Genomic DNA, 26,843 nt, shown 5'->3' with positions numbered 1-26,843 from the left:
AGAGGTAATATGCAAATTAACCCTCACAAGATGGCAGGGGGGTTAGTGAGGGACTACCAAACGACTGAACAGCAGGCTGCATGGGGCAACCTGGCCGGTGGGGGTCGGGCTGGGTGACCAGGCCAGCAGGGGGGGTAGTTGGGGCGACTAGGCTGGCGGGGTGGGGGCAGTAAGAGGTGACAAGACTGGTTGGGGGGGGGCAATTAGGGTTTACCAGGCTGGCAGAGGTGGGCAGTTTGGGGAGACCAGACCAGCAGGGGGGACAGTAAGTGGTGACCAGGCCAGCAAGGGGGTAGTTAGGAGCAACCAGGCCAGCAGGGAGGGGGCAGTTGGGGGAGACCTGATTGGCAGCGGGGGGCAGTTAGGGGTGACTGAGCTGGCAGGATGGGCAGTTAAGGGGTATCAGGCAGGCAGGCAGGTGAGCAATTAGGAACCAGTGGTCCAGGATTGTTAGAGGGATGACTGACTGCTGGTTTAGGCCCAGAATCAGGTCTAAACCAGCAGTAGGACATCCCCTGAGGGGTCCCAGATTGGAGAGGGTGCAGGCTGGGCTGAGGGTACCCCTTACTCCCGTGCAAAAATTTCGTGCACCGGGCCTCTAGTTGGGATATATTTCACTAGGTGGTTGTGCATAATTCTTCTTCTACAATGCCAGATTCAAATTGCTGATACTTAATTTTTGTATCTTGTTCATTTATATTTTTGTATCTGTGTTCCTCTACATATTTGTCTGTAGTCTTCATTTTTGTCATGTCTTTACCTGGTGATGGTATTAAGGTAATGGTGTCCTCGTTGAATGAGTTGGTAAGTTTTCCCTCGGATTTTATTTCTGGAAGTGATTGCAGAGAATTGGTGTCACTTATTCTTTAAAACTTTTGTAGAATTTTCCCGTAAAGCTTTCTGTTTTGGAGGGTTATTACTGCTTCAGTGTATTTAGAAGTTACAAACCTATTAAGAATGTTTCTTCAGTGAGTTTTAGAAGCCACATGGGATATTTCATAGCAACCCACTGTTTATGTCATTAATCATTATGAACACCTTTTATAATTCTGTTAATTTACTATTTTTATTTAGTTATTTCGATGTGTCCTTGATTCTTACACTGCGCTTTGCCTCTCCCTCCAGAATATGCCTTCAGTGAGTACAAAGCTCTCCGTTGAATTTTGAATGAGAACCCAGCACAGAAAGCAAAGGAGACCTGCACACCATGTTCATGGACCCCAAGGCTCAATAGCGTGAAGAACCCATTCCCCCCAATTGATGAATGGATTCAGTTCCATCCCAATAAAACTCTCGGTGGGTATTTTTGTCGATGTTGACAAGCTGATTCTAAAGTTGAGAAGGACAACAAAGAACCCAGAAGAGCCACGATCATTGTGAAGAGGAGCAAGGTTGGAACACGCACTTGACCCAACACCAGGACCTCCTGCGACCTGCAGTGAACCAGACCGTGTGTGTTGGTGAGAGAACGGGCACCTGCCGTCGATGACGGAATAAAGGAACCCAAGGATCGGCGGACACAGGGGCTGATCGGCCTTCGGGGAACGCCACGGGGATAGTGAAGATTCTGACACAAACACAGTTACTTACAGGAACACGTCCCGTTCGTTTATTGAACAAGTACGATTTCTCCCAACTCTGGCGTATTTGTGTTCCTGGACAACACAACTTCATAGGAGAGAAAAGCCGAGCATGGACATTTTGAACACAATCACAGTCAAATCTTCTGTCTTCAGGTCACACAATGGGCGCATTCATACTTCCTCAATAACAAACAAGAATTGGATGTAAAAGCAGGAGGTGTCCAATCCTCACTGGAGTGTAGAGATGACGAATGGGCATCCCTCGGAGGAAAGCGTTGATTTTCAATATTTTGTTAGAGGCGCAGGGAGTTCTAGGGGATGTTCTAGCAGCAAGAGGAATAGCATCGTCGGTAGCAGCATGGTCGGATGGTACAGCAGCCACAGCCGTAGCCAGAGCCGTAGCCAGAGCCGTATCCACAGCCATAGCCACAGCCATATCTGGATCCATATCCACAGCCATAGCCACATCCATAGCCAGAGCCATAGCCACAGCCGTAGCCAGAGCCATAGCCAGAGCCATAGCCACAGCCATAGCCACAGCCATAGCCAGAGCCGTAGCCAGAGCCATAGCCACAGCCATAGCCACAGCCATAGCCAGAGCCGTAGCCAGAGCCATAGCCACAGCCATAGCCACAGCCCCCGTAGGAGTTCCCGTAGTAGTTGCAGCACATGGTGTCAGAAGGTGAGGGTTTGGTTGAGGCGAAGAGGAACGTTTCTGAATGTGAGTGTTGCCTCCCACCCTGGAAGCTTTATATACGCCAGGAAGGGCCCGAATGCCATTAAGTCTGTGACTCACGCAGGAAATGCTCACTAATACCCGGCATGTGCAGTCACTCTGTCAGTGGATCATGAGAGGACTCGGTAGTAAGTGGCCCATTAGCACAGAGTCTCTCACTTTTACTGGAACCGTGTGTGTTTGTGTTGCCGGGGCCTTGTCTTGCGCCGATGACACGTCAATGAGAACAGTGCCCATTGCCGATCTACTCACCGGAACACGTGGTTTCAAAGCTCTGTCCAGGAGTCCATGTTCTGGGGAGGGAGGGCGTGTCTGTCTGGAATGAGCCCATTAAATGAGCTCCACTCAACGCGTTGACCAGGAAGGAATTGCTGATGAGTCCGTAGTCGATCTCCTGGGCACGCGGTGCCGGGGGCACTGACAGTGAGCCTTTCCTGGCGGAGGGCTCCTGTCAGGCCAACCTCATGGAGATGCTGGGTCGTGGCCTGTTTGACCCTGGGAACTGCTCCCCAGGACATCTGTATCCGCCCTGGGGGGCCCTTCAATTCTACCCAGAGCACCCACCCGCACAGAGCGTCCTCTCAATGACCTTGTTGGACGTGTTGTCGAGCACAGGTTCCCTCCGCCATCGCATCTATTGGGTGCCCATGAAATTGTGACAGAGTTAGGGAGCTCATCACATGGAAACTGAGGTACAGAAAGGTCAGGGGACTTACTAACACCCACACAGCTGTTTGGCACCAAGATCAAGTCTCTGTTCCTCTTTGTAATGCAACATACGTCCTCCTTTCCAATCAGTAGAGATGCGATCACTTGCCGTAACAGGGAGCTCATTATTTCCTACCAGGATCCATTTTTTGGGTAAAGTTACCCTGTTATCAAGACCCCAGTGACTTCAGAGTCTCTCCTTATTCCCGGCGACACTCTGGGTCCTGGATGAACTTCACTTCAGCACCTTGTTCAGGAGCCAATCCCCTCAGGCAGCCGCTCCCCCTCCCTGTGCCTCCGGGGGTTTGTCTCTGACATCCATCCCCGTGACTGGTCTCCGACCTCTGTTGATGCGCAGACCTGATGCCCAGGTCATCCACGCCCCTCCCCCCGCACCACCGACAGGTCAGGGAGAGGACAGCGAGGAGCCTGTGGTAATGACCGCACAGGAGCAGCAGGAGCGGCTCCCACGTGTTAGCTCACAGGCTCCGTGGGGTCTGAGCTCAGCCTGACGGGCATCTCGGCTCAGAGTCTCACAATGTCACAAGCAGGGGGTCAGCCAGGACGTGGGAAAGTCACGTTGGTGCATCATTTAAGTTGAGGTGCCCCATTCGCAATTATGTCCCTGAGAGTGCATGAGACGGATTTATACTAAAAAGTTATCTCTTTTTAAAACTGAAATTCAATTTATTCATCTTGAATTTTGTATACCAACCCCAAGCATAACATGGTCATAAAAGTGAGTTTTTTCTCCCAATGTTAGAGGCACGTGATGGGTCCTTCCCACGCTGCACGTGAGGCAGTCTACGTGGCTGGATGGCACGGGGGTCAGCTTAGAATGTCACCACCACACCTGCAGAGGCATTCCTGAAGCCCAGCTGCTGCACTGCAGCCTCAGCAGAGAGGCATCCACCTCCCTCCTGAAAGCTACTGCCCTGCCTGTGTGGTTGACCAACTCTGATCCACCCGCTTCCTGTTTAAGCTGGAAGTTGGTCTCTTTTTCAGGAAGATTCCCGACCCTTCTCTCTTCTTAGTCTCAGTCCTGGCCTCTCCTCTGATTTCTTCCTCTGTATTTCCCAAGCACCCCTGTGTGTAATCACGTTACAGCAATAATTCATTCTTTGTAGCTCGTGTATGATTTGCCTTTCCCGCACTTTTAGAAAGCAGGGATTAAATACTTTCGTTGTCTGTTCATAGCACACAGTGAAATGTCCTCTGTGAAGAGTTTAGTAAGTGTTCGGTGAATGAGACTACTCGCAGATCTCACTCATAGAAATCGGGTCTATTTCTTCAGGAAGAGCCTCCCTGTGTCGGTGACGGTGGCTTCATCGTGAGCAGGAAGTGGGGTAGAGGTCGCTCTCTGCCTCGTTCCTGTCCTTCGATATTGTGCTGGCTGTTCCGGCCCCCTCTCCACGGAGACTTTAGAAGCTCTTTGGTGAAATGCACAAGACACTGTGCTGGAATTTTGAGTGGGATTTCAGGGAATCTTAGAGCTACCTTCACAGGATTGAGTCAGCCCATTCGTAAACATAGGATATCTATTCATTTGGTTCTTCCCTAATTTCTTATATCAGGGTTTTATGGTTTTGCTCATATAGTTCTTGTACACATTTCTTTTAGATTTAAATCTAAGGATTTTATATTTTGGCTGCTATAGTCCCTGCTATTATTGTCTAATTTCAAATTTTATTTGTTCATTATTAATATGTAGAAAAGCAATTGACTTTTGTATATTAACCTTGTAAACTCTATCCTTGCTTTAATCCCCTATTACTTACAGGAGTTTTGTTTTCTGTTTTTTCTTTAGGATTTTCTACTTAGACAATCATGCCCATGTAGAAACAGACAGTTTTCTTTCTCTCTTTTTTCCTTCCTTCCTTCCTTCCTTCCTTCCTTCCTTCCTTCCTTCCTTTCTTTCTTTCTTTCCTTCTTTCTTTCTCTCTTTCTTCTTTCTTTCTTTCTTCTTTCTTTCTTTCTTTCTTTCTTTCTTTCTTTCTTTCTTTCTTTCATTTCCTTTCTTTTCTTTTCTTTTTTTCTTCTCAGTATAACTTTTATTTCTTTTTTTCGTATTATTGCATCAGCAAGGTCTTCCAATGTGACATTGAGGAGAAACACGGAGAGAGATCATCCAGTCCTTGCTTTGATCACAGCAGGAGAGCTCCTAGACTCTCACTATGAAGTGTGTGTGATGCTGCTGATTGGACTTTTGTAAATTTTCTCTATCAAGTTGAGGAAATTTCCTTTTTTCCTGATTATGGGAACATTTTATTCATGAATGGATGTTGGATTTTGTCACATGCTTTTCTGCTTTTATTAAACCGTCATGTAATTTTTCTTCTTCAGGCTGTTAATGTAATAAATTTCATTAATTCATTTTTGAGCACTGAATGAGCCTTGCAAAATCCTACATAATAAAGAGGTAATATGCAAATTAACCCTCACAAGATGGCACGGGGGTTAGTGAGGGACTACCAAATGACTGAACAGCAGGCTGCGTGGGGCAACTTGGCCTGTGGGGGTCGGGCTGGGTGACCAGGCCAGCAGGGGGGGTAGTTGGGGCGACTAGGCTGGCGGGGTGGGGGCAGTAAGAGGTGACGAGACTGGCATGGGGGGCAATTAGGGGTGACCAGGCAGGCAGAGGTGGGCAGTTGGGGGAGACCAGACCAGCAAGGTGGGCAGTAAGGGGTGAGCAGGCCAGCAGGGGGGACAGTAAGTTGTGACCAGGCCAGCAAGGGGGCAGTTAGAAGCAACAAGGCCGGCAGGGAGGGGGCAGTTGGGGGAGACCTGGTTGGCAGCAGGGGGCAGTTAGGGGTGACAGAGCTGGCAGGATGGGCAGTTAAGGGGTATCAGGCAGGCAGGCAGGTGAGCAATTAGGAACCCGTGGTGCAGAATTGTTACAGGGATGACTGACTGCTGGTTTAGGCCCGGAATCAGGTCTAAACCAGCAGTAGGACATCCCCTGAGGGGTCCCAGATTGGAGAGGGTGCAGGCTGGGCTGAGGGTACCCCTTACTCCCGCGCAAAAATTTCATGCACCGGGCCTCTATTTGGGATATATTTCACTAGGTGGTTGTGCATAATTCTTCTTCTACAATGCCAGATTCAAATTGCTGATACTTAGTTTTTGTATCTTGTTCATTTATATTTTTGTATCTATGTTCCTCTACATATTTGTTTGTATTCTTCATTTTTGTCATGTCTTTACCTGGTGTTGGTATTAAGGTAATGGTGTCCTCGTCGAATGAGTTGGTAAGTTTTCCCTCGGATTTTATTTCTGGAAGTGATTGCAGAGAATTGGTGTCACTTATTCTTTAAAACTTTTGTAGAATTTTCCCGTAAAGCTTTCTGTTTTGGAGGGTTATTACTGCTTCAGTGTATTTAGAAGTTACAAACCTATTAAGAATGTTTCTTCAGTGAGTTTTAGAGGCCACGTGGGATATTTCATAGCAACCCACTGTTTATGTCATTAATCATTATGAACACCTTCTATAATTCTGTTAATTTACTATTTTTATTTAGTTATTTCGATGTGTCCTTGATTCTTACACTGCGCTTTGCCTCCCTCTTCAGAATAGGCCTTCAGTGAGTACAAAGCTCTCCGTTGAATTTTGAATGAGAACCCAGCACAGAAAGCAGAGGAGACCTGCACACCATGTTCATGGACCCCAAGGCTCAATAGCGTGAAGAACCCATTCCCCCCCAATTGATGAATGGATTCAGTTCCATCCCAATAAAACTCTCAGCAGGTATTTTTGTCGATGTTGACAAGCTGATTCTAAAGTTGAGAAGGACAACAAAGAACCTAGAAGAGCCACGATCATTGTGAAGAGGAGCAAGGTTGGAACACGCACATGACCCAACACCAAGACCTCCTGCGACCAGCAGTGAACTAGACCGTGTGTGCTGGTGAGAGAACGGGCACCTGCCGTCGATGACGGAATAAAGGAACCCATGGATCGGCGGACACAGGGGCTGATCGGCCTTCGGGGAACGCCACGGGGATAGTGAAGATTCTGACACAAACACAGTTACTTACAGGAACACATCCCGTTCGTTTATTGAACAAGTATGATTTCTCCCAACTCTGGCGTATTTGTGTTCCTGGACAACACAACTTCATAGGAGAGAAAAGCCGAGCATGGACATTTTGAGCACAATCACAATCAAATCTTCCGTCTTCGGGTCACACAATGGGCGCATTCATACTTCCTCAATAACAAACAAGAATTGGATGTAAAAGCAGGAGGTGTCCAATCCTCACTGGAGTGTAGAGATGACGAATGGGCATCCCTCGGAGGAAAGCGTTGATTTTCAATATTTTGTTAGAGGCGCAGGGTGTTCTAGGGGATGTTCTAGCAGCAAGAGGAATAGCATCGTCGGTAGCAGCATGGTCGGATGGTACAGCAGCCACAGCCGTAGCCAGAGCCGTAGCCAGATCCATAGCCAGAGCCGTATCCACAGCCGTAGCCACAGCCATATCTGGATCCATATCCACAGCCGTAGCCACAGCCATAGCCAGAGCCATAGCCACAGCCGTAGCCAGAGCCATAGCCACAGCCATAGCCACAGCCATAGCCAGAGCCGTAGCCAGAGCCGTAGCCAGAGCCATAGCCACAGCCGTAGCCACAGCCCCCGTAGGAGTTCCCGTAGTAGTTGCAGCACATGCTGTCGGAAGGTGAGGGTTCTGTTGAGGCGAAGAGGAACGTTTCTGAATGTGAGTGTCGCCTCCCACCCTGGAAGCTTTATATACGCCAGGAGGGGTCCGGAATGCCATTAAGCCTGTGACTCACGCAGGAAATACTCACTAACACCCGGCATGTGCAGTCACTCTGTCAGTGGATCATGAGAGGACTCGGTAGTAAGTGGCCCATTAGCACAGAGTCTCTCACTTTTACTGGAACCGTGTGTGTTTGTGTTGCCGGGGCCTTGTCTTGCGCCGATGACACGTCAATGAGAACAGTGCCCATCGCCGATCTACTCACCGGAACACGTGGTTTCAAAGCTCTGTCCAGGAGTCCATGTTCTGGGGAGGGAGGGCGTGTCTGTCTGGAATGAGCCCATTAAATGAGCTCCACTCAATGCGTTGACCAGCGAAGGAATTGCTGATGAGTCCGTAGTCGATCTCATGGGCACGCGGTGCCGGGGGCACTGACAGTGAGCCTTTCCTGGCGGAGGGCTCCTGTCAGGCCAACCTCATGGAGATGCTGGGTCGTGGCCTGTTTGACCCTGGGAACCGCTCCCCAGGACATCTGTATCCGCTCTGGGGGGCCCTTCAATTCTACCCAGAGCACCCCCATACCCCCTCCCCCCCGGCATAGCTTCCTCTCAATGACCTTGTTGGACATGTTGTCGAACACAGGTCCCCTCCGCCATCGCATCTATTGGGTGCCCTTGAAATTGTGACAGAGTTAGGGAGCTCATCACATGGAAACTGAGGTACAGAAAGGTCAGGGGACTTACTAACACCCACACAGCTCATTCGGCACCAAGATCACGTCTCTGTTCCTCTTTGTAATGCAACATACGTCCTCCTTTCCAATCAGTAGAGATGCGAACACTTGCCGTAACAGGGTGCTCACCATTTCCTACCAGGATCCATTTTTTGGGTAAAGTTACCCTGTTATCAAGTCCCCAGTGACTTCAGAGTCTCTCCTTATTCCCGGCGACACTCTGGGTCCTGGATGAACTTCACTTCAGCACCTCGTTCAGGAGCCAATCCCCTCAGGCAGCCGCTCCCCCTCCCTGTCCCTCCGGGGGTTTGGCTCTGACATCCATCCCCGTGACTGGTCTCCGACCTCTGTTGATGCGCAGACCCGATGCCCAGGTCATCCACGCCCCTCCCCCCGCACCACCGACAGGTCAGGGAGAGGACAGCGAGGAGCCTGTGGTAATGACCGCACAGGAGCAGCAGGAGCGGCTCCCACGTGTCACCTCACAGGCTCCGTGGGTCTGAGCTCAGCCTGACGGGCATCTCGGCTCAGAGTCTCACAATGTCACAAGCAGGGGGTCAGCCAGGACGTGGGAAAGGCACGTTGGTGTATCATTTAACTTGAGTTGCCCCATTCGCAAGTATGTCCCTGAGAGTGCATGAGACGGATTTATACTAAAAAGTTATCTCTTTTTAAAACTGAAATTCAATTTATTCATCTTGAATTTTTTATACCAACCTCAAGCATAACATGGTCATAAAAATGAGTTTTTTCTCCCAATGTTAGAGGCACGTGATGTGTCCTTCCCACGCTGCACGTGAGGCAGTCTACGTGGCTGGATGGCACGGGGTTCAGCTTAGAATGTCACCACCACACCTGCAGAGGCATTCCTGAAGCCCAGCTGCTGCACTGCAGCCTCAGCAGAGAGGCATCCACCTCCCTCCTGAAAGCTACTGCCCTGCCTGTGTGGTTGACCAACTCTGATCCACCCGCTTCCTGTTTAAGCTGGAAGTTGGTCTCTTTTTCAGGAAGATTCCCGACCCTTCTCTCTTCTTAGTCTTAGTCCTGGCCTCTCCTCTGATTTCTTCCTCTGTATTTCCCAAGCACCCCTGTGTGTAATCACGTTACAGCAGTAATTCATTCTTTGTAGCTCGTGTATGATTTGCCTTTCCCGCACTTTTAGAAAGCAGGGATTAAATACTTTCGTTGTCTGTTCATAGCACACAATGAAATGTCCTCTGTGAAGAGTTTAGTAAGTGTTCGGTGAATGAGACTACTCGTAGATCTCACTCATAGAAATCGGGTCTATTTCTTCAGGAAGAGCCTCCCTGTGCCGGTGACGGTGGCTTCATCGTGAGCAGGAAGTGGGGTAGAGGTCGCTCTCTGCCTCGTTCCTGTCCTTCGATATTGTGCTGGCTGTTCCGGCCCCCTCTCCACGGAGACTTTAGAAGCTCTTTGGTGAAATGCACAAGACACTGTGCTGGAATTTTGAGTGGGATTTCAGGGAATCTTAGAGCTACCTTCACAGGATTGAGTCTTCCCATTCGTAAACATAGGATATCTATTCATTTGGTTCTTCCCTAATTTCTTACGTTAGGGTTTTATGGTTTTGCTCATATAGTTCTTGTACACATTTCTTTTAGATTTAAATCTAAGGATTTATATTTTGGCTGCTATAGTCCCTGCTATTATTATCTAATTTCAAATTTTATTGGCTCATTATTAATATGTAGAAAAGCAATTGACTTTTGTACATTAACCTTGTAAACTCTATCCTTGCTTTAATCCCCTATTAGTTACAGGAGTTTTGTTTTCTGTTTTTTCTTTAGGATTTTCTACTTAGACAATCATGCCCATGTAGAAACAGACAGTTTTCTTTCTCTCTTTTTTCCTTCCTTCCTTCCTTCCTTCCTTCCTTCCTTCCTTCTTTCTTCTTTCTTTCTTCTTTCTTTCTTTCTTTCTTTCTTTCTTTCTTTCTTTCTTTCTTTCTTTCTTTCTTCTTTCTTTCTTTCTTTCTTTCTTTCTTTCTCTCTCTCTTTCTTTCTTTCTTTCTTTCTTTTTCTTTCTTCTTTCCTTTCTTTTTCTTTCTTTCTTTCTTTCTTTCTTTCTTTCTTTCTTTCTTTCTTTCTTTCTTTCTTTCTTTCTTTCTTTCTTTTTTCTTCTTTCCTTTCTTTTCTTTCTTTCTTCTCAGTATAACTTTTATTTCTCTTTTTCGTATTATTGCATCAGCAAGGTTTTCCAATGTGACATTGAGGAGAAACACGGAGAGAGATCATCCTGTCCTTGCACCTATCGCAGCAGGAGAGCTCCTAGACTCTCACTATGAAGTGTGTGTGATGCCGCTGATTGGACTTTTGTAAATTTTCTCTAACAAGTTGAGGAAGTTTTCTTTTTTCCTGATTATGGGAACATTTTATTCAAGAATGGATGTTGGATTTTGTCACATGCTTTTCTGCTTTTATTAAACCGATCATGTAATTTTTCTTCTTCAGGCTGTTAATGTAATAAATTACATTAATTCATTTTTGAGCACTGAACCAGCCTTGCAAAATCCTATATAATAAAGAGGTAATATGCAAATTAACGCTCACAAGATGACAGGGGGGTTAGTGAGGGACTACCAAACGACTGAACAGCAGGCTGCGTGGGGCAACCTGGCCAGTGGGGGTCAGGATGGGTGACCAGGCCAGCAGGGGGGGTAGTTGGGGCGACTAGGCTGGCAGGGTGGGGGCAGTAAGAGGTGAGGAGACTGGTGGGGGGAGGCAATTAGGGGTTACCAGGCTGGCAGAGGTGGGCAGTTGGGAGAGACCAGACCAGCAAGGCAGGCAGTAAGGGGTGAGCAGGCCAGCAGGGGGGACAGTGAGTGGTGACCAGGCCAGCAAGGGGGCAGTTAGGAGCAACCAGGCTGGCAGAGAGGGGGCAGTTGGGGGAGACCTGGTTGGAAGTGGGGGGCAGTTAGGGGCGACCGAGCTGGCAGGATGAGCAGTTAAGGGGTATCAGGCAGGCAGGCAGGTGAGCAATTAGGAACCAGTGGTCCAGGATTGTTAGAGGGATGACTGACTGCTGGTTTAGGCCCGGAATCAGGTCTAAACCAGCAGTAGGACATCCCCTGAGGGGTCCCAGATTGGAGAGGGTGCAGGCTGGGCTGAGGGTACCCCTTACTCCCGCGCAAAAATTTCATGCACCGGGCCTCTATTTGGGATATATTTCACTAGGTGGTTGTGCATAATTCTTCTTCTACAATGCCAGATTCAAATTGCTGATACTTAGTTTTTGTATCTTGTTCATTTATATTTTTGTATCTATGTTCCTCTACATATTTGTCTGTAGTCTTCATTTTTGTCATGTCTTTACCTGGTGTTGGTATTAAGGTAATGGTGTCCTCGTTGAATGAGTTGGTAAGTTTTCCCTCGGATTTTATTTCTGGAAGTGATTGCAGAGAATTGGTGTCACTTATTCTTTAAAACTTTTGTAGAATTTTGCCTTAAAGCTTTCTGTTTTGGAGCGTTATTACTGCTTCAGTGTATTTAGAAATTACAAACCTATTAGGAATGTTTCTTCAGTGAGTTTTAGAGGCCACGTGGGATATTTCATAGCAACCCACTGTTTATGTCATTAATCATTATGAACACCTTTTATAATTCTGTTAATTTACTTTTTTTATTTAGTTATTTCGATGTGTCCTTGATTCTTACACTGCGCTTTGCCTCCCCCTCCAGAATATGCCTTCAGTGAGTACAAAGCTCACCGTTGAATTTTGAATGAGAACCCAGCACAGAAAGCAAAGGAGACCTGCACACCATGTTCATGGACCCCAAGGCTCAATAGCGTGAAGAACCCATTCCCCCCCAATTGATGAATGGATTCAGTTCCATCCCAATAAAACTCTCAGCAGGTATTTTTGTCGATGTTGACAAGCTGATTCTAAAGTTGAGATGGACAACAAAGAACCCAGAAGAGCCACGATCATTGTGAAGAGGAGCAAGGTTGGAACACGCACATGACCCAACACCAAGACCTCCTGCGACCTGCAGTGAACAAGACCGTGTGTGCTGGTGAGAGAACGGGCACCTGCCGTCGATGACGGAATAAAGGAACCCAAGGATCGGCGGACACAGGGGCTGATCGGCCTTCGGGGAACGCCACGGGGATAGTGAAGATTCTGACACAAACACAGTTACTTACAGGAACACATCCCGTTCGTTTATTGAAAAAGTATGATTTCTCCCAACTCTGGCGTATTTGTGTTCCTGGACAACACAACTTCATAGGAGAGAAAAGCCGAGCATGGACATTTTGAGCACAATCACAATCAAATCTTCCGTCTTCGGGTCACACAATGGGCGCATTCATACTTCCTCAATAACAAACAAGAATTGGATGTAAAAGCAGGAGGTGTCCAATCCTCACTGGAGTGTAGAGATGACGAATGGGCATCCCTCGGAGGAAAGCGTTGATTTTCAATATTTTGTTAGAGGCGCAGGGTGTTCTAGGGGGATGTTCTAGCAGCAAGAGGAATAGCATTGTCGGTAGCAGCATGGTCGGATGGTACAGCAGCCACAGCCATAGCCAGAGCCGTAGCCAGATCCATAGCCAGAGCCGTAGCCACAGCCATAGCCAGATCCATAGCCACAGCCATAGCCAGATCCATAGCCAGAGCCGTATCCACAGCCATAGCCACAGCCATATCTGGATCCATATCCACAGCCATAGCCAGAGCCGTAGCCAGATCCATAGCCACAGCCATAGCCACAGCCATAGCCAGAGCCATAGCCACAGCCATAGCCAGAGCCGTAGCCACAGCCGTAGCCAGAGCCATAGCCACAGCCGTAGCCACAGCCCCCGTAGGAGTTCCCGTAGTAGTTGCAGCACATGCTGGCGGAAGGTGAGGGTTCGGTTGAGGCGAAGAGGGACGTTTCTGAATGTGAGTGTCGCCTCCCACCCTGGAAGCTTTATATACGCCAGGAGGGGCCCGGAATGCCATTAAGTCTGTGACTCACGCAGGAAATGCTCACTAACACCCGGCATGTGCAGTCACTCTGTCAGTGGATCATGAGAGGACTCGGTAGTAAGTGGCCCATTAGCACAGAGTCTCTCACTTTTACTGGAACCATGTGTGTTTGTGTTGCCGGGGCCTTGTCTTGCGCCGATGACACGTCAATGAGAACAGTGCCCATCGCCGATCTACTCACCAGGACACGTGGTTTCAAAGCTCCGTCCAGGAGTCCATGTTCTGGGGACGGAGGGCGTGTCCGTCTGGAATGAGCCCATTAAATGAGCTCCACTCAATGCGTTGACCAGGAAGGAATTGCTGATGAGTCCGTAGTCGATCTCCTGGGCATGCGGTGCCGGGGGCACTGACAGTGAGCATTTCCTGGCGGAGGGCTCCTGTCAGGCCAACCTCATGGAGATGCTGGGTCGTGGCCTGTTTGACCCTGGGTACTGCTCCCCAGGACATCTGTATCCACCCTGGGGGGCCCTTCAGTTCTCCCCAGAGCACCCACCCGCACAGAGCGTCCTCACAATGACCTTGTTGGGCGTGTGGTCGAGCACAGGTCCCCTCCGCCATTGCATCTGTTGGATGCCCATGAAATTGTGACAGAGTTAGGGAGCTCATCACATGGAAACTGAGGTACAGAAAGGTCAGGGGGCTTACTAACACCCACACAGCTCATTCGGCACCAAGATCACGTCTCTGTTCCTCTTTGTCATGCGACATACATCCCCCTTTCTAATTATTAGAGACGTGAACACGGCTGGTTCTCTGTGCTCAGCAGACGGTTAAACCCACCTCTCTGGTGGGCTCCCAGGAAGACAGCCCCCACGGCTCTTCTCTCGCTGGGTCCTTCCGGCTTCTCTCTTAGGTCCCGGACTCTTTCCTTCTCTCCATCTGCCCCCGTCTGTCAGCACCGCCACCATCCCTGTCTCAGAAGCCTTGGAGACCGCGGCTCAGGCGCTGAATCTGTTTTTCTCCTGCACCAGGTACGTTGAACGGTCACGCGGACGAGCAGTTCCGTCACTGTCCTCACATCCCTTCTTCCCTCCACCACCTCCGCCCTGATCGGCCCCGATGGCACCTGTCAGTATCGGTACCTGCTCCTCTTCCACAAACAAAACCCAGGACCCCCCGTCCTGTCGTCCAGTCCTCCCATCTCTACACCCACGCCGTCTACACTCAGAGAGGTTTTTACCATCTCTCTGTGATCTGTTCTGTGTTTGACTTAATTTCCCACATGTACTAAGGTTTCCATGGATCCCCTGTGACTCCTATCTGTCCTGCCACCTTTAATCCTCCAGGGCACTGGTTTGGGCAACAATTACACGCGTGTTTCATCGATCACATGTCTTTCTCAAGCTGCTTTCTCCTCCTGCCCACCACACTGCCAGCTCTCTCTGCGCTTTCATTCACGTCTTCTCTGCTCCACACTCCGCTCCTCCCAGCTGCGGGGAGCCCTGGGCATGGCACACGGGCCGGGCCACCGGTCACCTGGCGGCCAAGGTCCTTGACTGGCGGGTCCTGGTGCGGCTGGAGCGTCCTGCCTGTCCTCGGCCTCCTCCCTCCCTGCGGGGAACAGGGCTTCCTGTTGCCCCTGCCCTTTGCGGTCTGCACGTCCAGCCGCTTGTTTCACGGAGAAAAGAGAATCTACCAGGAGCAGCCCGACTGCCCTCTGCCCGCACACCCATCTCCATTCGCACCTGCCTCAGCCTCTCAGCTCCTCTAGGAGGAAACTGTATCCTCTCTCCCGTCCAGACACGTCTTTGAATACGACCCTTCAACGCCCTGCTGACAGATCGCTCCCGCCGTCCTGGCTTTCAGCTCCCCCCTCCCCCCCACACACTCCTTTAGGCCATAAACAAGCTTCTGACATTGAAGGCTTGTCAGGTCCAGCCTGATGGGTTGAACCGGGCTGAGGTAGGGAGGTGGGACTGAGAAAAGAAAGAAAGACAGGACAGCGGGAATCGGGAGGACGGCGAATCTTCGAGAGATTGCGGCGGCTTTATTAACTACGTGATGCCTTTTATACACAAATAATAGGAGGTCTGTGTAGAGGAATGTATTCTTTGTTCCTCGTTATCTCTAGAGGAGGGATAGAGTAGAAGGAAAAATTCTCGGTACAGTAAATCAGGCAGATTCTCAGTACAGCAAATCTCAGAAATAGTTACAGACTTCTTGGCAAGCCATGAATGCTCGCTCTCATTCTACTGATAACCGCCATCCAAACAGGTCTGGGAAAGCTGTGTGGGTAAGGGTCCCAGCCTTGCTAGCCCCTTCAGGTGCAAGGACGGTGTCAGTTTATACCTGGTCTCCAACAAAGGCTGCCCCAGCCCCGGGCGCCCTCGGCTCTTCTTCTCACCTCCTCTTCCACCTCCGCTGTGGGACCGCCTTCTCTCAGGCTCCCATTCATCTCCGGGCTCGGGTCTCCGGTCCGCACCAACCTGCCTCCTGCTGTCGCCGCAGCCCAGGCCGTCCGCGCTCAGCCCCCAGCAGCCCATGCCGTCTCCATCTCTGCGCCGCGTCTCACGTTTGTCCTCTGCTTTGTGGCCTTGGGCTCCCATGGCCGCGTCTCCCCTCGGCTCCCGTTTATGCTTTTCCTGATTTAACGCCCGGCTTCCTGGGGTTCCTCCATCCCACCTGGAGGGGTGCTTCCTCTGGCCACGGGCGGTGCCCTGTGGCCCTGCCGCTCACTACCCGCGATCCGGCCTCACGCGCAGGACACAGGGCCCTTCAGAGAGGGCAGGCCGGTGTCACGCCATCGGTTCCCAGCGACTCCCCCGCCAGCAGCACCGTCCCGCTTCCCTTTAGCACTTGCCGAGGGACAGGCTTTTCGCTGCTCGCGGACCCCGAGGGGCTGTGCCGATGCCCCGCCTCCGTCCGCCGGCCTCCGAGGGGCCAATGGTTTAGCCTCAACCGGAGCCTCTCAGCAGCTGAGCGTGGTCTTGTCTGCCTCCCACGCGACCTGCTTAGTTGTGGGGGTCATAGAGGCCCAGGGTCTCCCCGCTCCTCACCGCAGGTGCTGGGGTTCGGTTAACATTAGTTTAGGGCTGTTTACTTCAGGGCTAGTCCACTGGGGGTTATAAGTCACTAGTTCACACGCAGGATATGAGCTGAGCCTCTCACACACGAGGAGCAAGACGGAGTCCCCCCGAGAGTCAGAGCCAGCGGGCGGACGGGAGCCGGCGCCAGGTGAGTCTCCAGGGAGGAGCACAGGCGTCGCGGAGGGCGAGGGACAGGCGTCGCGGAGGGCGAGGGACAGGCGTCGCGGAGAGTGATGGGCAGGGGCTCAGGTCACCGGGTGGAAGCCCGCCGGGTGCGTCCTGTGACAGTGGTGCGGGGCAGGTGACGACAAGAGGGCGGGCACTCGGGGTGGGGGTGGGGGGGCGAGCGCCTGGAAAGGCACAGACCCCAAAGCGGCTTCTGGACGAACGTGGAGAGGGAAGAGCTCCTTCAGCGTCCCGTCGCGCTCGTCTGTGTCGGTGTTCCTGGCAAGTAGCACATGGTTAGCACAGAGGGCTGGCTCCTCACTGAACAAGGGAGGGAACAGAGCAGTGAAAACACCGTCAATGCAGGGATCACACCCGTAACGGGGGCAACAGCGGGTTACAGCGTTTGCTGGGAAAAGAACGCGATCGTTAGTGTGAGAACCAACTGCTTTGTGTACTACAACTGTAAACCTACTTTTGCCCGCCCTGTATACGTAGCGACGATGACGACGATGATGAAGATGATGATGTGACTGTAAATACCAATCCACGCGTGAGGTGCTTCCGCATCAAGAACCCGGCTCTGCGTGGCTCTGCGTGGCTGACACTAATCACCCATCACAATACGCTTTCCGTCTCCTGTGGTCACAGCAACACCAGCGCCGGGTGGGGGGCCAAGCCTCCTCCTCCGCCCACACCCGCTCCGGCCCTGGGATCGCACCCGTCGGAACACAGCTCGGCTGCCCCCTTCACTTACTTATTTTTTAAAATATGTTTTTATTGGTTTCAGAGAGGGAGGGCGAGGGAGGGAGAGAGAAGCATCCACGATGCGAGAGAAGCACCGATCGGCTGCCTCCTGCTGGGGATCGGGCCTGTGCGCTGACCGGAATCGAACTGTGACCTCCTGGTTCATGGGTTGATGCTCAGCCGCGGAGCCAGGCCGGACTCTGCTGCATCGTTACTGCTGAGCTCCTCCGGGCCGTGGTTTACGTTTTCTGTGTCACGCCCGTGTGGCCTCGGTTCTTCCCTTGTCAGCAGGAGCTCGGAAAACCCCTGCAGGCGTCTCTGTGCCCCACGGCCGCTCAGCTCACCTGCCTCCTCGGCCCGAGGGAGATGCCTGACTCGAAGGTGGTTTGCGGGGTGACCAGGAACACCTCCAGCAGGCGCTCCGATCTGAATCTTCCCCAGGGGTCAGTGGAGTAAATTCCCAGACACGTGACCCCATCAGATCCAAAGGTGTGTGTGTGTGGGGGGGGGATGGGGGGATGTGGGGGAGGGGGCCCCGACTATGTCAACTCTTCGTTTTCCCGGGGGGGAGGAGGTGGTCGTGGGAAGGCCAGACAACGCTGACGAAGGCGAGCCGGGACCACATCGCTGCGCGGCCTGACGCGGAGCCACCGCCTGCTGTGTGTGGGCTTTGGGGCCAACTACTCGACCTCTCTGTGCCTCAGCTGTTCGATTCGCTAAATCGGGGGTATGTCTGTCTCTTAGGATTTCGTGACCCGTTAATGAGATAAGATACAAAGTCGCCCCCAACAATGGTAGCTCCGGGTGGTTCTGGACACTGCAAACGGCTGGGAATAACTTCGGAGCCAGCAGGATCACGATATTTCTGGACTCGGACACGTCCGCTCTCCCATCGTCGCTGCCACGCCGGCCGAGAGCTGACTTTGGCATTGACACCTCGCCACAGCGGCAGAACCACAACTGCCTGTGACGCGTCAAAAGGCACGCTCTGGGTCTCACGTTATGTCTGTCATCACTATCGCGCACATACGTGTCTGACGCCTTCCACATCCTCCGTCTTAAACCAAAACGTCACTTTTCCTTTTGGCCAGAGTGAGCTGCCGTGTCCCGGAGGCTGCTGAAGGCCAGGCAGGCCGAGCGGGTTCGGAGACTAAACTCCAGCAAAGCCTTGCGGTGCGGATGCCTCCGGAGGGGAAGGCGTTTGCCGGGAGGAACCGCGTCTAGTCCGGCTCTGCAGCGTCGGGCTCAGGTAGGGGGTAGGTCCCGTTAGTGCCGTGGGAACAAGCCCGTGTCGCAGCGGCTGACAGGAGCGGGTCCGAGTGGGTCACCTACAGCACACGGGCCAGCTCGTTCGTACGGAATGGGACGTGAATGCTGCAGAAGCCGCCGTGCTTGAGTCTGCTGGGTCTGTGGACTGTCCTCACAGTTCACCGACGTGGAAGTCCACGTTACGGTCAGATCATCTGATTGATTTAGAGACAAGTGACTGTCACAGGCCCATTTATCACCACGTCATCGCTGTTCCATGCGGGGAACGGAATGATGATCAGAGACCGACGTGTCCATTTCCTCCGAGAAATCACGGTCAGGGAGGCCCCAGGGCCGGCTCCAAAGCTTGCTGCCTCCCCGTGAGGAGCGGCGAGGCTGGGAAAACGGAGGACGTTGTGTTCTGAGCCAGGACTCAGAACACCGGGAATTCCACAGCCCGGACGTCTCACAGTATCAGACGAGGACAGCGTGCCCTCCTACTGCGACCAGAAGCACTTCAAGTCCCACATGGAGGCCCCTTTGCCCTGAAGGAGACTTAGATCCCTCAGGGGGACTCGGCACCCTGAACCCCACTGCAGGCCCCGCAGAGCTCTGCCGGGGACACCGCGTCTGCTGGCCAATCATTGCACCTGCGGCCAGAGGCCGGCCAACACTTTCCTCCCTGACCACAGTTCCTATTAGAGGAAGGCTCCACGGCTAAGCGTGTCAAAAAATGAGACACCTTTTCTCGTTACTAACCATCATTCTGGCTTTCAAACAGCTGGTCTCGACAGCCCTGCGCTTAAGAAGTTGGCTGTTAGACTCCGTGAAGGATGGTCTTGGGGGAGGGCAGGTTGGAAGCAGCCAGACGCTCCCAGCTTATTGGGGGGGGGCCAGGTGGTGCTTGAATTCTCAGAAGGGGCACGGTGGAGAGGACACAGCTGTCTAACCACTCACGATGCTGAACACCGAGATGAATACTGTATAAAACGATATTGAACACCAACTGTAATTGGAAAATAAAATTTAAAAATATCCTTCAGGGTCTCAATACTTTAGAAATTTGAGGGTGCCACACAAGGCCCCAAGATGCCTCGCCTATGAAATCATCTCACTCAGCTCTTATTAACGGCATGTGCTTTTCATGACTGGCTGTCTAGAAATTCTGTTTGTGTGCTTTTCTCTGTGAGAATAAAATCTATAATTTTCAATGATTTGGCACAGAACTTCCAGAACTGTGTGACCATGACTAAGGCATTGTTACTTTCTTGTTCCCAATGTAGTCTTTATCTAACCCTTAATAATTCCAGCAAATTAACATAATTACTGTGTGCACTCTGAGTAGGCTACCACTAGGTGTCAGTAGCGGTCATTTGCTTTCAGCAGGAAAAAGGTAAAATTTTCATTAACAAACAAACAAAAAAAAAGATAGCCAAATATTTAAAAGACAAACCAGGGTAGAAACAAGAGCACCAAACGTCTTCTGAAGTGAAGAATAAATTGAAAGAATTACCGGGTCCAAATGTATTGCTGCACATCGATAACAGGGCAATCTATGTATATAAAAGCCCAGCGACCAGAACGGTGGAACGACCAGAACGACCGGAATGACCGGTGGCTATGACGTGCACTGTGGCAGCCAACTGGCCTGATCGGACCCCGATCCGCACCCCCTCCCGGCCGGCCCAGTCCCTGATCGGCCCCCAACACCTTTGTTGTGAGCCAAATTAAGAAATGCCCACTGATTTGATCAGTAGTCAACATTCAGGCTGAGTCACCTACTGACTCAGTAAACCTGGCCAGAGGAAGCGGGGAAGGAGGAAGGGGTGGAGAGGAGAAAGGGCGGGGGAAGGAGGTGGTAACCGACACAGCAGCTCAATGACAGGAGCCGAGCCCTAAACGTCCGAGTGAGGCTACCACGCCCAAATCAAAAGCACACGAATGAAGTCCAGGAGCGACGGGAAAACCCAGGTTCAGTCTCAGAAAGTAGAGGTCAAATGAAGAGCATCACACCAACTACAGAGGGAGCTGCCTTCCCTACGGCCAGCCCCGCCCCCGATAGGCCCCCAACACCCCGAGCAGCAGTGGGGCCGGCCGGCCAACTGACCATGGACCCTCCCTCCAGCTGGCCCCACCCCTGATTGGCCCCCAACACCCCGATCGGGGATGGGGACAGCTGGCCAACCTCCCACGGCCCCTCCGCCCCACAGACCCAGCCTGATGGGCCCCCACACCCTGATCAGGGGCAGGGCAGGCTGACCAACCTCCCACGGCCCCTCCACCCCACTGGCCCAGCCTGATGGGCCCCCATACCCTGATCAGGGGCAGGGCAGGCTGGCCAACCTCCCACGGCCCCTCCGCCCCACAGACCCAGCCTGATGGGCTCCCATCGGGGCGGGCTGGCCGGACCCCACCTGTGCACGAATTCATGCACCAGGTCTCTAGTTGGTAATAAAATGACAATCTTGTCAACTCTGAGCCAAATAATCGAGCTTGAAATGCTAGGAAGTGAAATATCAGAAATAATCAGATTACAGAGGAATATAACTGATGTTAGGTAATTTATCATGCAACGATACACTTAGGAGAAAAATACATAGGTGAAATAAAAAATACAGTTGATGCTATAGAACTACAGTAATGTTCTTAACCATTTTTCTTCAGTAATTTGTAGAATATTCAGAAAAATAGCAAATATATTCTGTGTTTCAGAAAAAGCTCAATAACTTACAAATATGAAAAATTTGTATTTATTAACCCAGGATGATAAAACACTAGAGACTGGTTTAATAAAAACTTTATTGAAATACTAGTATGTATTTTAATTAAGTACTGAGTAGAAGGAAAAAAATCAAGGATAAGACAATAAAACAGGAAATCTGTTTTACTTCATATGAAAATATAAATTTGTGTCTCAACATATGAAGTGAAACATGTGATACTTTAAATATATTCTTATTTAACATTAACAAAGGAATGAAATTAAAGATATATTTATGACGTTCGAAAGTTAGAAAAAGGCCAAATAGGCAATTACAAAGTGCATGGAAAGAAAAAGTAACAAAAATTAATGCAAACATTAAACATTAGAATATGGAAAGTTAGTAGAGTTGATAAATTGGTCAGTTGGTTGAAGAAATAAAAAAAAAATCAAAAAAATCTATGATGTAAATTTTGTTTGTGTGTATATGTATAAAAAGTTAAATATAAGCAAGAAGATATAAAATAATCACAGAAGGGCTTTTTCCTACAAATTATAGGTCAACAGCATTCAAGAAGTATGCTAGTAAATGGAAAACATCCCAATAAAAGTCGGCTTTAACTCTATAAATATTTCAAGAAGAAACAGGCAATTAGAGTAGTAATTATGGAAACAAATGGAAATTTATCCCATAAATCTTTCAAGGGTGTTTTTTTCTATATCTTCAAAGGTTACATAGACGAATATGGAAATACACTTTGTAAAGTTCACATTAACTTTTGTACTTAAACTTAAAAAAGATAGCACAAAAGATAACTACAAAGGTAACACCCTTTTTTATATTCACAAAATTCCTAAAGAAAACACTAGGAGATAAAGGAACATAAAGATAAATTGAACATTTTAGTGTATTCTCATGAACTTTTAACTCTAACCATGGTACCTGCTGTCTCTTTTATATATTTTAATGTCTACTGGAAAAGTTCTAATGTGGGAAACAATATTGTTTTTTCAGATAAAGAAGGTAATTTGGAAATCCCCCCCAAATCACACTGTGATATAGATTAGGATCCCCTTATATTTATAGGTAGAAATTGGGAGGGCTGCGATCACTTCTGTGTTTTATGTTCTCACACAGTGAACGAGGTGGTGTAACATCATTCAAGTCTATATCTTTCCTTACGGTTTTTCCACCAATGCCAACATCTCATCCACTCCTTGCTCATTCCATCGCTCGGGTTGACACTGTTATTGAAACTAGAAAAAGCTGTCCTACATAATAAAAGCCTAATACGAAAATTGTCCCCTTGACCGGGAGTTCGACCGCTCGCTATGGTGTGCGCTGACCACCCGGGGGGGGGGGGTACGGAACATGGTGGGTGTCGGCGATGTGGCGCTGGCAGCGGGCGGCAGTGGAGGTGCTGCCAGCCCCGATGGGCCCTGACGAGAGCAGGACCCCGGCGGGATGGTGGAGCAGGTGAGCAGGCGGCACCAGGCCAAGGCGGATGTGAGCGGCCCGATGGCCCCGCAGACAGAGGCCAGCGGCAGCAGTGGGGGCGGGGCCGCTGCCTGGCTCCCAGGCGCTGAGGGGACCGGGTGGGGGCCCGATGACTCAGGTAGAGAGGGGCGCAGGGGCCCAGAGGTGAGCTGGGACCTGCCCTCCCACGCCAGACGCTTTGCGCTTTGATCGCGGCCAGGCCTAGGGACCGCACCCGTGCACGAATTTCGTGCACCGGGCCTCTAGTTGTTCAATGACACGTTCTGAAAGGCGCTGCTAGTGTGCATGGAAGTCTTTGCGTGTATAATGTTTGTTTTATAACTCTCCACCTAATTGTAGCCTTTCGTTGCTCTCACCAGTGGATTTGATGTCTTGTCTTTTCCAAGTGTCTTTTCCTTTAATAAGTTTTACAATATTCACATTCCACTGCATCCTCTCTTGGTCTGTGTGTTTTTTTGGGTGCAGTGACATCCTCTACAGAAAGAGGACCTGTAACCATGGTAACTAGAAATCCTCGCCCCATGTCAGCGCCCCTTGCAAAGCAGACGTGTGGCTTTTACACGGACGATGACATTGACCAGAGCACGTGGCCAGAAGCCATTGTCTCGGAAAGTACAGAGGTCGAGGCCGGTTCCTTTCTCCACAGCAAAACGTGCAGAGTCATCGGATAGCGAAGCGCCAGGCCTCTAGCTTCCCCAAGTATTATCGCCACTGGGATCATGCCGAGAACATGATCTAGAGATTTGGTATCCGATACGTAAAACAATCTCCATCCATAAAAACTTAAACGTGTTTGGTCTCTAGTCATCCCGCCCCATGAAGCCGCTGACCCCGGCCCGAGTACATGGAGCTTCCTTGCCGTTTTCATGCATCCCTCGCGACACCGCCATCATTCTTTATCCCGCCGGCAGTGAACGGGGAGAGACGGAGACGGAGTTTATTCACAGAACACGCCCCGTCCTGGCTATTGAGCCGGCGCTGAAGGCAGACCCGTGCAGCTTCACAAAGCAGCGCGGCTGCGTGGCCCGGCAGGACCGGGGCGGGCGGAACTCAGTACACGCACACATGTGACCTCTGGAACTTAACTGCATGGACCCTCCCCCTGTGCTGCTGAGGCTTCGTGGCCCCTGCAGACGTGGGAAAACGGTTCTTGGCGTGTCTTCCCGTGGCCCCTGCAGACGTGGGAAAACGGTTCTTGGCGTGTGTTTCTCTGGGCGAGGGTTTTACTATGAAACATTCAGGGAATCCGTACGAGAGCGGGTGAGAAGTGACTCACTCACCAAGGACAGGCTTAGAGACGAGTGTAGTCGATAGACTTCTCAATACGTACACTTCCTACACGTGTGTTACGTTGCCCTGACACGCGTCAGTGTCACGCACACACATTACTTGCATACTTGCTTTCCCTGACAAGCGTCTTTCAGATCTCGTGCTGACGAAATGCAGATGCATATAAAACTCAGCACCGAAGCCACATGAAAACACCCAGCCCCGTAAGCAGGGCGGCGCTGTGAGTGAGTCTGAAACCATGATTGGCAACCAAAGACCCAAGTCAATCCTGCCCCAAACAAAACACTAAAAGGAGGCCCATCGCAGTATCTGCCTGGACTCGGGGCGTCTCTCCCAACACAGGCCGGTGAGGACAGGAAGGGCCTGGAACCCTGCCCTTGAGCCCTGGGGTCTCCGGGCGTCGGCGACGTCGGCCGAGAGGTGACATCATCCTCCCAAAGCCGCCCCGTGGCCTGTGTGGTCTCCAGCCGGGCATCGCCAGGAGCCTGCCACGGAGCCTGCGTGTGGCGGCGCGTGTGGCTTCATGACGACAGGCGTGTGACACCTGCAGGACTCCAGAGGCAGCGGCGCGGAATCCACGCGAATGGCGAGGGGCTCTGCCCCCGATGAGCACACTGTTCATGACTCAGTTTCCCCACAATTAGCTGTGGCACGCCCGCAGCTTGCTGCTGCCACGCCCCTGCCGAGGCGCATAAAAGGCCCCGCGGAGGCCAGAGGAGCAGAGTTGCGAGCAGCACCTGTTCTGCACCTTCCCTGACACCATGAGCTACTACGGCGGCTACTACGGAGGCCTGGGCTGCGGCTACGGCCTGGGAGGCCTGGGCTACGGCTGGGGCGGCCTGGGCTGTGGCTATGGCTGTGGCTACGGTGGCTTCGGCGGCTACGGCGGCTTCGGCGGCTACGGCAACTACGGGTACAGCTGCTACCGGCCCTGCTGCTATGGGAGGTACTGGTCCGGCGGCTACTGAGACACCTGCCGGGACTGGACGGGCTGAGCGGCCCCTGGCCCCTGCCCCTCTGAGATTCTGGAGGGACGAGCAGCCCTGGGCCCCTACGACGGCCTTGGACCTCAGCACCCAGCACCCAGCACCCAGCACCCAGCACCGACCTGACACACCCATCGAACTTGCAGCTGGAACGGGGCGGGGGGCACAGTGTGGGGAGTGACTCCCCCGGGCGGACACATGTTCTGGGAGCATCCCCTTCCAAATGGCTCATGGACGTGGGAGAATTCCCTTTACATTAAACTTCCTTCACTCGGCCTTTGAACGTGTCCTAGTTTCTTGTCCGCGCTGCATGAATAGGCTTTGCCTGTGTGCACACAGCAGGTGGAAGTTCACATGTGTCCGTCTGCAGCACGTCTGTCTGTCTGTCTGCAGTGTGTCTGTCTGTCTGTATGCAGTGTGTGTCTGTCTGTCTGCAGTCTGTCTGTATGCAGTGTCTGTCTGACTGCAGTCTGTCAGTCTGTCTGTCTGTAGCCTGTCTGTCTGTAGTCTGTCTGCAGTCTGTCTGTCTGTATGCAGTGTGTCTGTCTGTCTGCAGTCTGTCTGTCTGCAGTGTGTCTGTCTGTCTGTCTGCAGTGTGTCTGTCTGTCTGTCTGCAGTGTGTCTGTCTGTATGCAGTGTGTCTGTCTGACTGCAGTCTGTCTGTCTGTCTGTCTGTAGCCTGTCTGTCTGTAGTCTGTCTGCAGTGTGTCTGTCTGTCTGTCTGCAGTCTGTCTGCAGTCTGTCTGTCTGTCTGTAGCCTGTCTGTCTATAGTCTGTCTGTCTGCAGTGTGTCTGTCTGTCTGTCTGTAGCCTGTCTATCTGTAGTCTGTCTGTCTGCAGTGTGTCTGTCTGTCTGCAGTCTGTCTGCAGTCTGTCTGTCTGCAGTGTGTCTGTCTGTCTATCTGCACTGTGTCAGTCTGTCTGTCTGTAGCCTGTCTGTCTGCAGTGTGTCTGTCTGTCTGTCTGCAGTGCGTCTCAGGCTGTGGGAAGCTCCTGGCGAGGTGTCCAGCTGGGGCCGGTGTTGGAAGGGGGACCGCACAGGGTGACCGCTCCTGACCGTCTCCGGGCTCACGTGGGGCCTTCATGACGTCAGCGCCCCCAGCCCCTGTGGCCAGCCTTCCGCCGGAGCAGCCCTCCCCGCGTGGCCGGCAGCTGTGCTGTGAGTGGATTCCTCCCGCTGCGGCTGCATTTCCGGTCTCAGATGACAGCGGAAGGAGCCCAGAGCCCTCACGGGTTCAGCTGTTGGTGAGCCCCGCGACCCCCTTCCCCGGCCCCGAGCCCTCCTTCCACTGCGGGGCGCGGGCGTGAGCCCCTCCCGACAGACACCTGTCCCCCGCGCTGCCCCCAGCGTGCCCCCGGTCAGTGCACCTCCCTGATCATCAGACCCGTTATGTCCCTCAGTGTGCGATCCTGTTTAAGGGCCCGAGTCCAAGCCTAGGGTGTGTGCATGTGTGTGTGCGCACGCGTGTGTATGAGTGCATGCGTGTGTGAGTGCATGTGTGTGCGTGTGTGCGAGCACCGTTTCCGTGTCCACGTTTCCGTAGGTGCCCACGCTGTCCTGGCTGTTCTGTCCGCCTGCTGTTTGTCCCTCCAGCTGCTGTCTTCACCTTTCATTTAACTAAAGCACCCCCCCCCCAAAGCGTGCTTCATGGTGATAAGACCCTGCAGTGGAATCTATGATCTGTATGAAGAGCCTTGTTATTTTTAGTTGTCAGG

General features: G+C 51.5%; 4 protein-coding genes across 4 annotated transcripts; 1 reads left to right on the top strand and 3 right to left on the bottom strand.

Moving 5' to 3' along the window:
- Positions 1-1,906: 1,906 nt before the first annotated feature.
- Positions 1,907-2,254, bottom strand: LOC129148125 (keratin-associated protein 21-1-like). The gene has a single exon (XM_054712778.1). The coding sequence runs from the start codon at positions 2,252-2,254 to the stop codon at positions 1,907-1,909; it is 348 nt and encodes a 115-aa protein (XP_054568753.1).
- Positions 2,255-7,378: 5,124 nt separating this feature from the next.
- On the bottom strand, positions 7,379-7,690 carry LOC129148123 (keratin-associated protein 21-1-like). Its single transcript, XM_054712771.1, has one exon. The coding sequence runs from the start codon at positions 7,688-7,690 to the stop codon at positions 7,379-7,381; it is 312 nt and encodes a 103-aa protein (XP_054568746.1).
- Positions 7,691-12,957: 5,267 nt separating this feature from the next.
- Positions 12,958-13,329, bottom strand: LOC114229243 (keratin-associated protein 21-1-like). Its single transcript, XM_054712767.1, has one exon. The coding sequence runs from the start codon at positions 13,327-13,329 to the stop codon at positions 12,958-12,960; it is 372 nt and encodes a 123-aa protein (XP_054568742.1).
- Positions 13,330-24,902: 11,573 nt separating this feature from the next.
- On the top strand, positions 24,903-25,109 carry LOC114229240 (keratin-associated protein 20-1-like). Its single transcript, XM_028137515.2, has one exon. It carries the CDS (start codon positions 24,903-24,905, stop codon positions 25,107-25,109), a length of 207 nt encoding a protein of 68 aa, XP_027993316.2.
- Positions 25,110-26,843: the final 1,734 nt, after the last annotated feature.

This window comes from Eptesicus fuscus, chromosome 3 (genome assembly GCF_027574615.1).
Source record: "Eptesicus fuscus isolate TK198812 chromosome 3, DD_ASM_mEF_20220401, whole genome shotgun sequence".
NCBI lineage: Eukaryota > Metazoa > Chordata > Mammalia > Chiroptera > Vespertilionidae > Eptesicus > Eptesicus fuscus.
The sequence above is the reverse complement of the archived record's forward strand: the minus strand, read 5'-3'. Positions and strand labels throughout refer to the sequence as shown.

What these genes read in the sequence shown, in the direction of transcription:
- LOC129148125 (XM_054712778.1), bottom strand. Translation starts at nt 2,254, where the DNA reads ATGTGCTGCAACTACTACGGGAACTCCTACGGGGGCTGTGGCTATGGC.
- LOC129148123 (XM_054712771.1), bottom strand. Translation starts at nt 7,690, where the DNA reads ATGTGCTGCAACTACTACGGGAACTCCTACGGGGGCTGTGGCTACGGC.
- LOC114229243 (XM_054712767.1), bottom strand. Translation starts at nt 13,329, where the DNA reads ATGTGCTGCAACTACTACGGGAACTCCTACGGGGGCTGTGGCTACGGC.
- LOC114229240 (XM_028137515.2), top strand. Translation starts at nt 24,903, where the DNA reads ATGAGCTACTACGGCGGCTACTACGGAGGCCTGGGCTGCGGCTACGGC.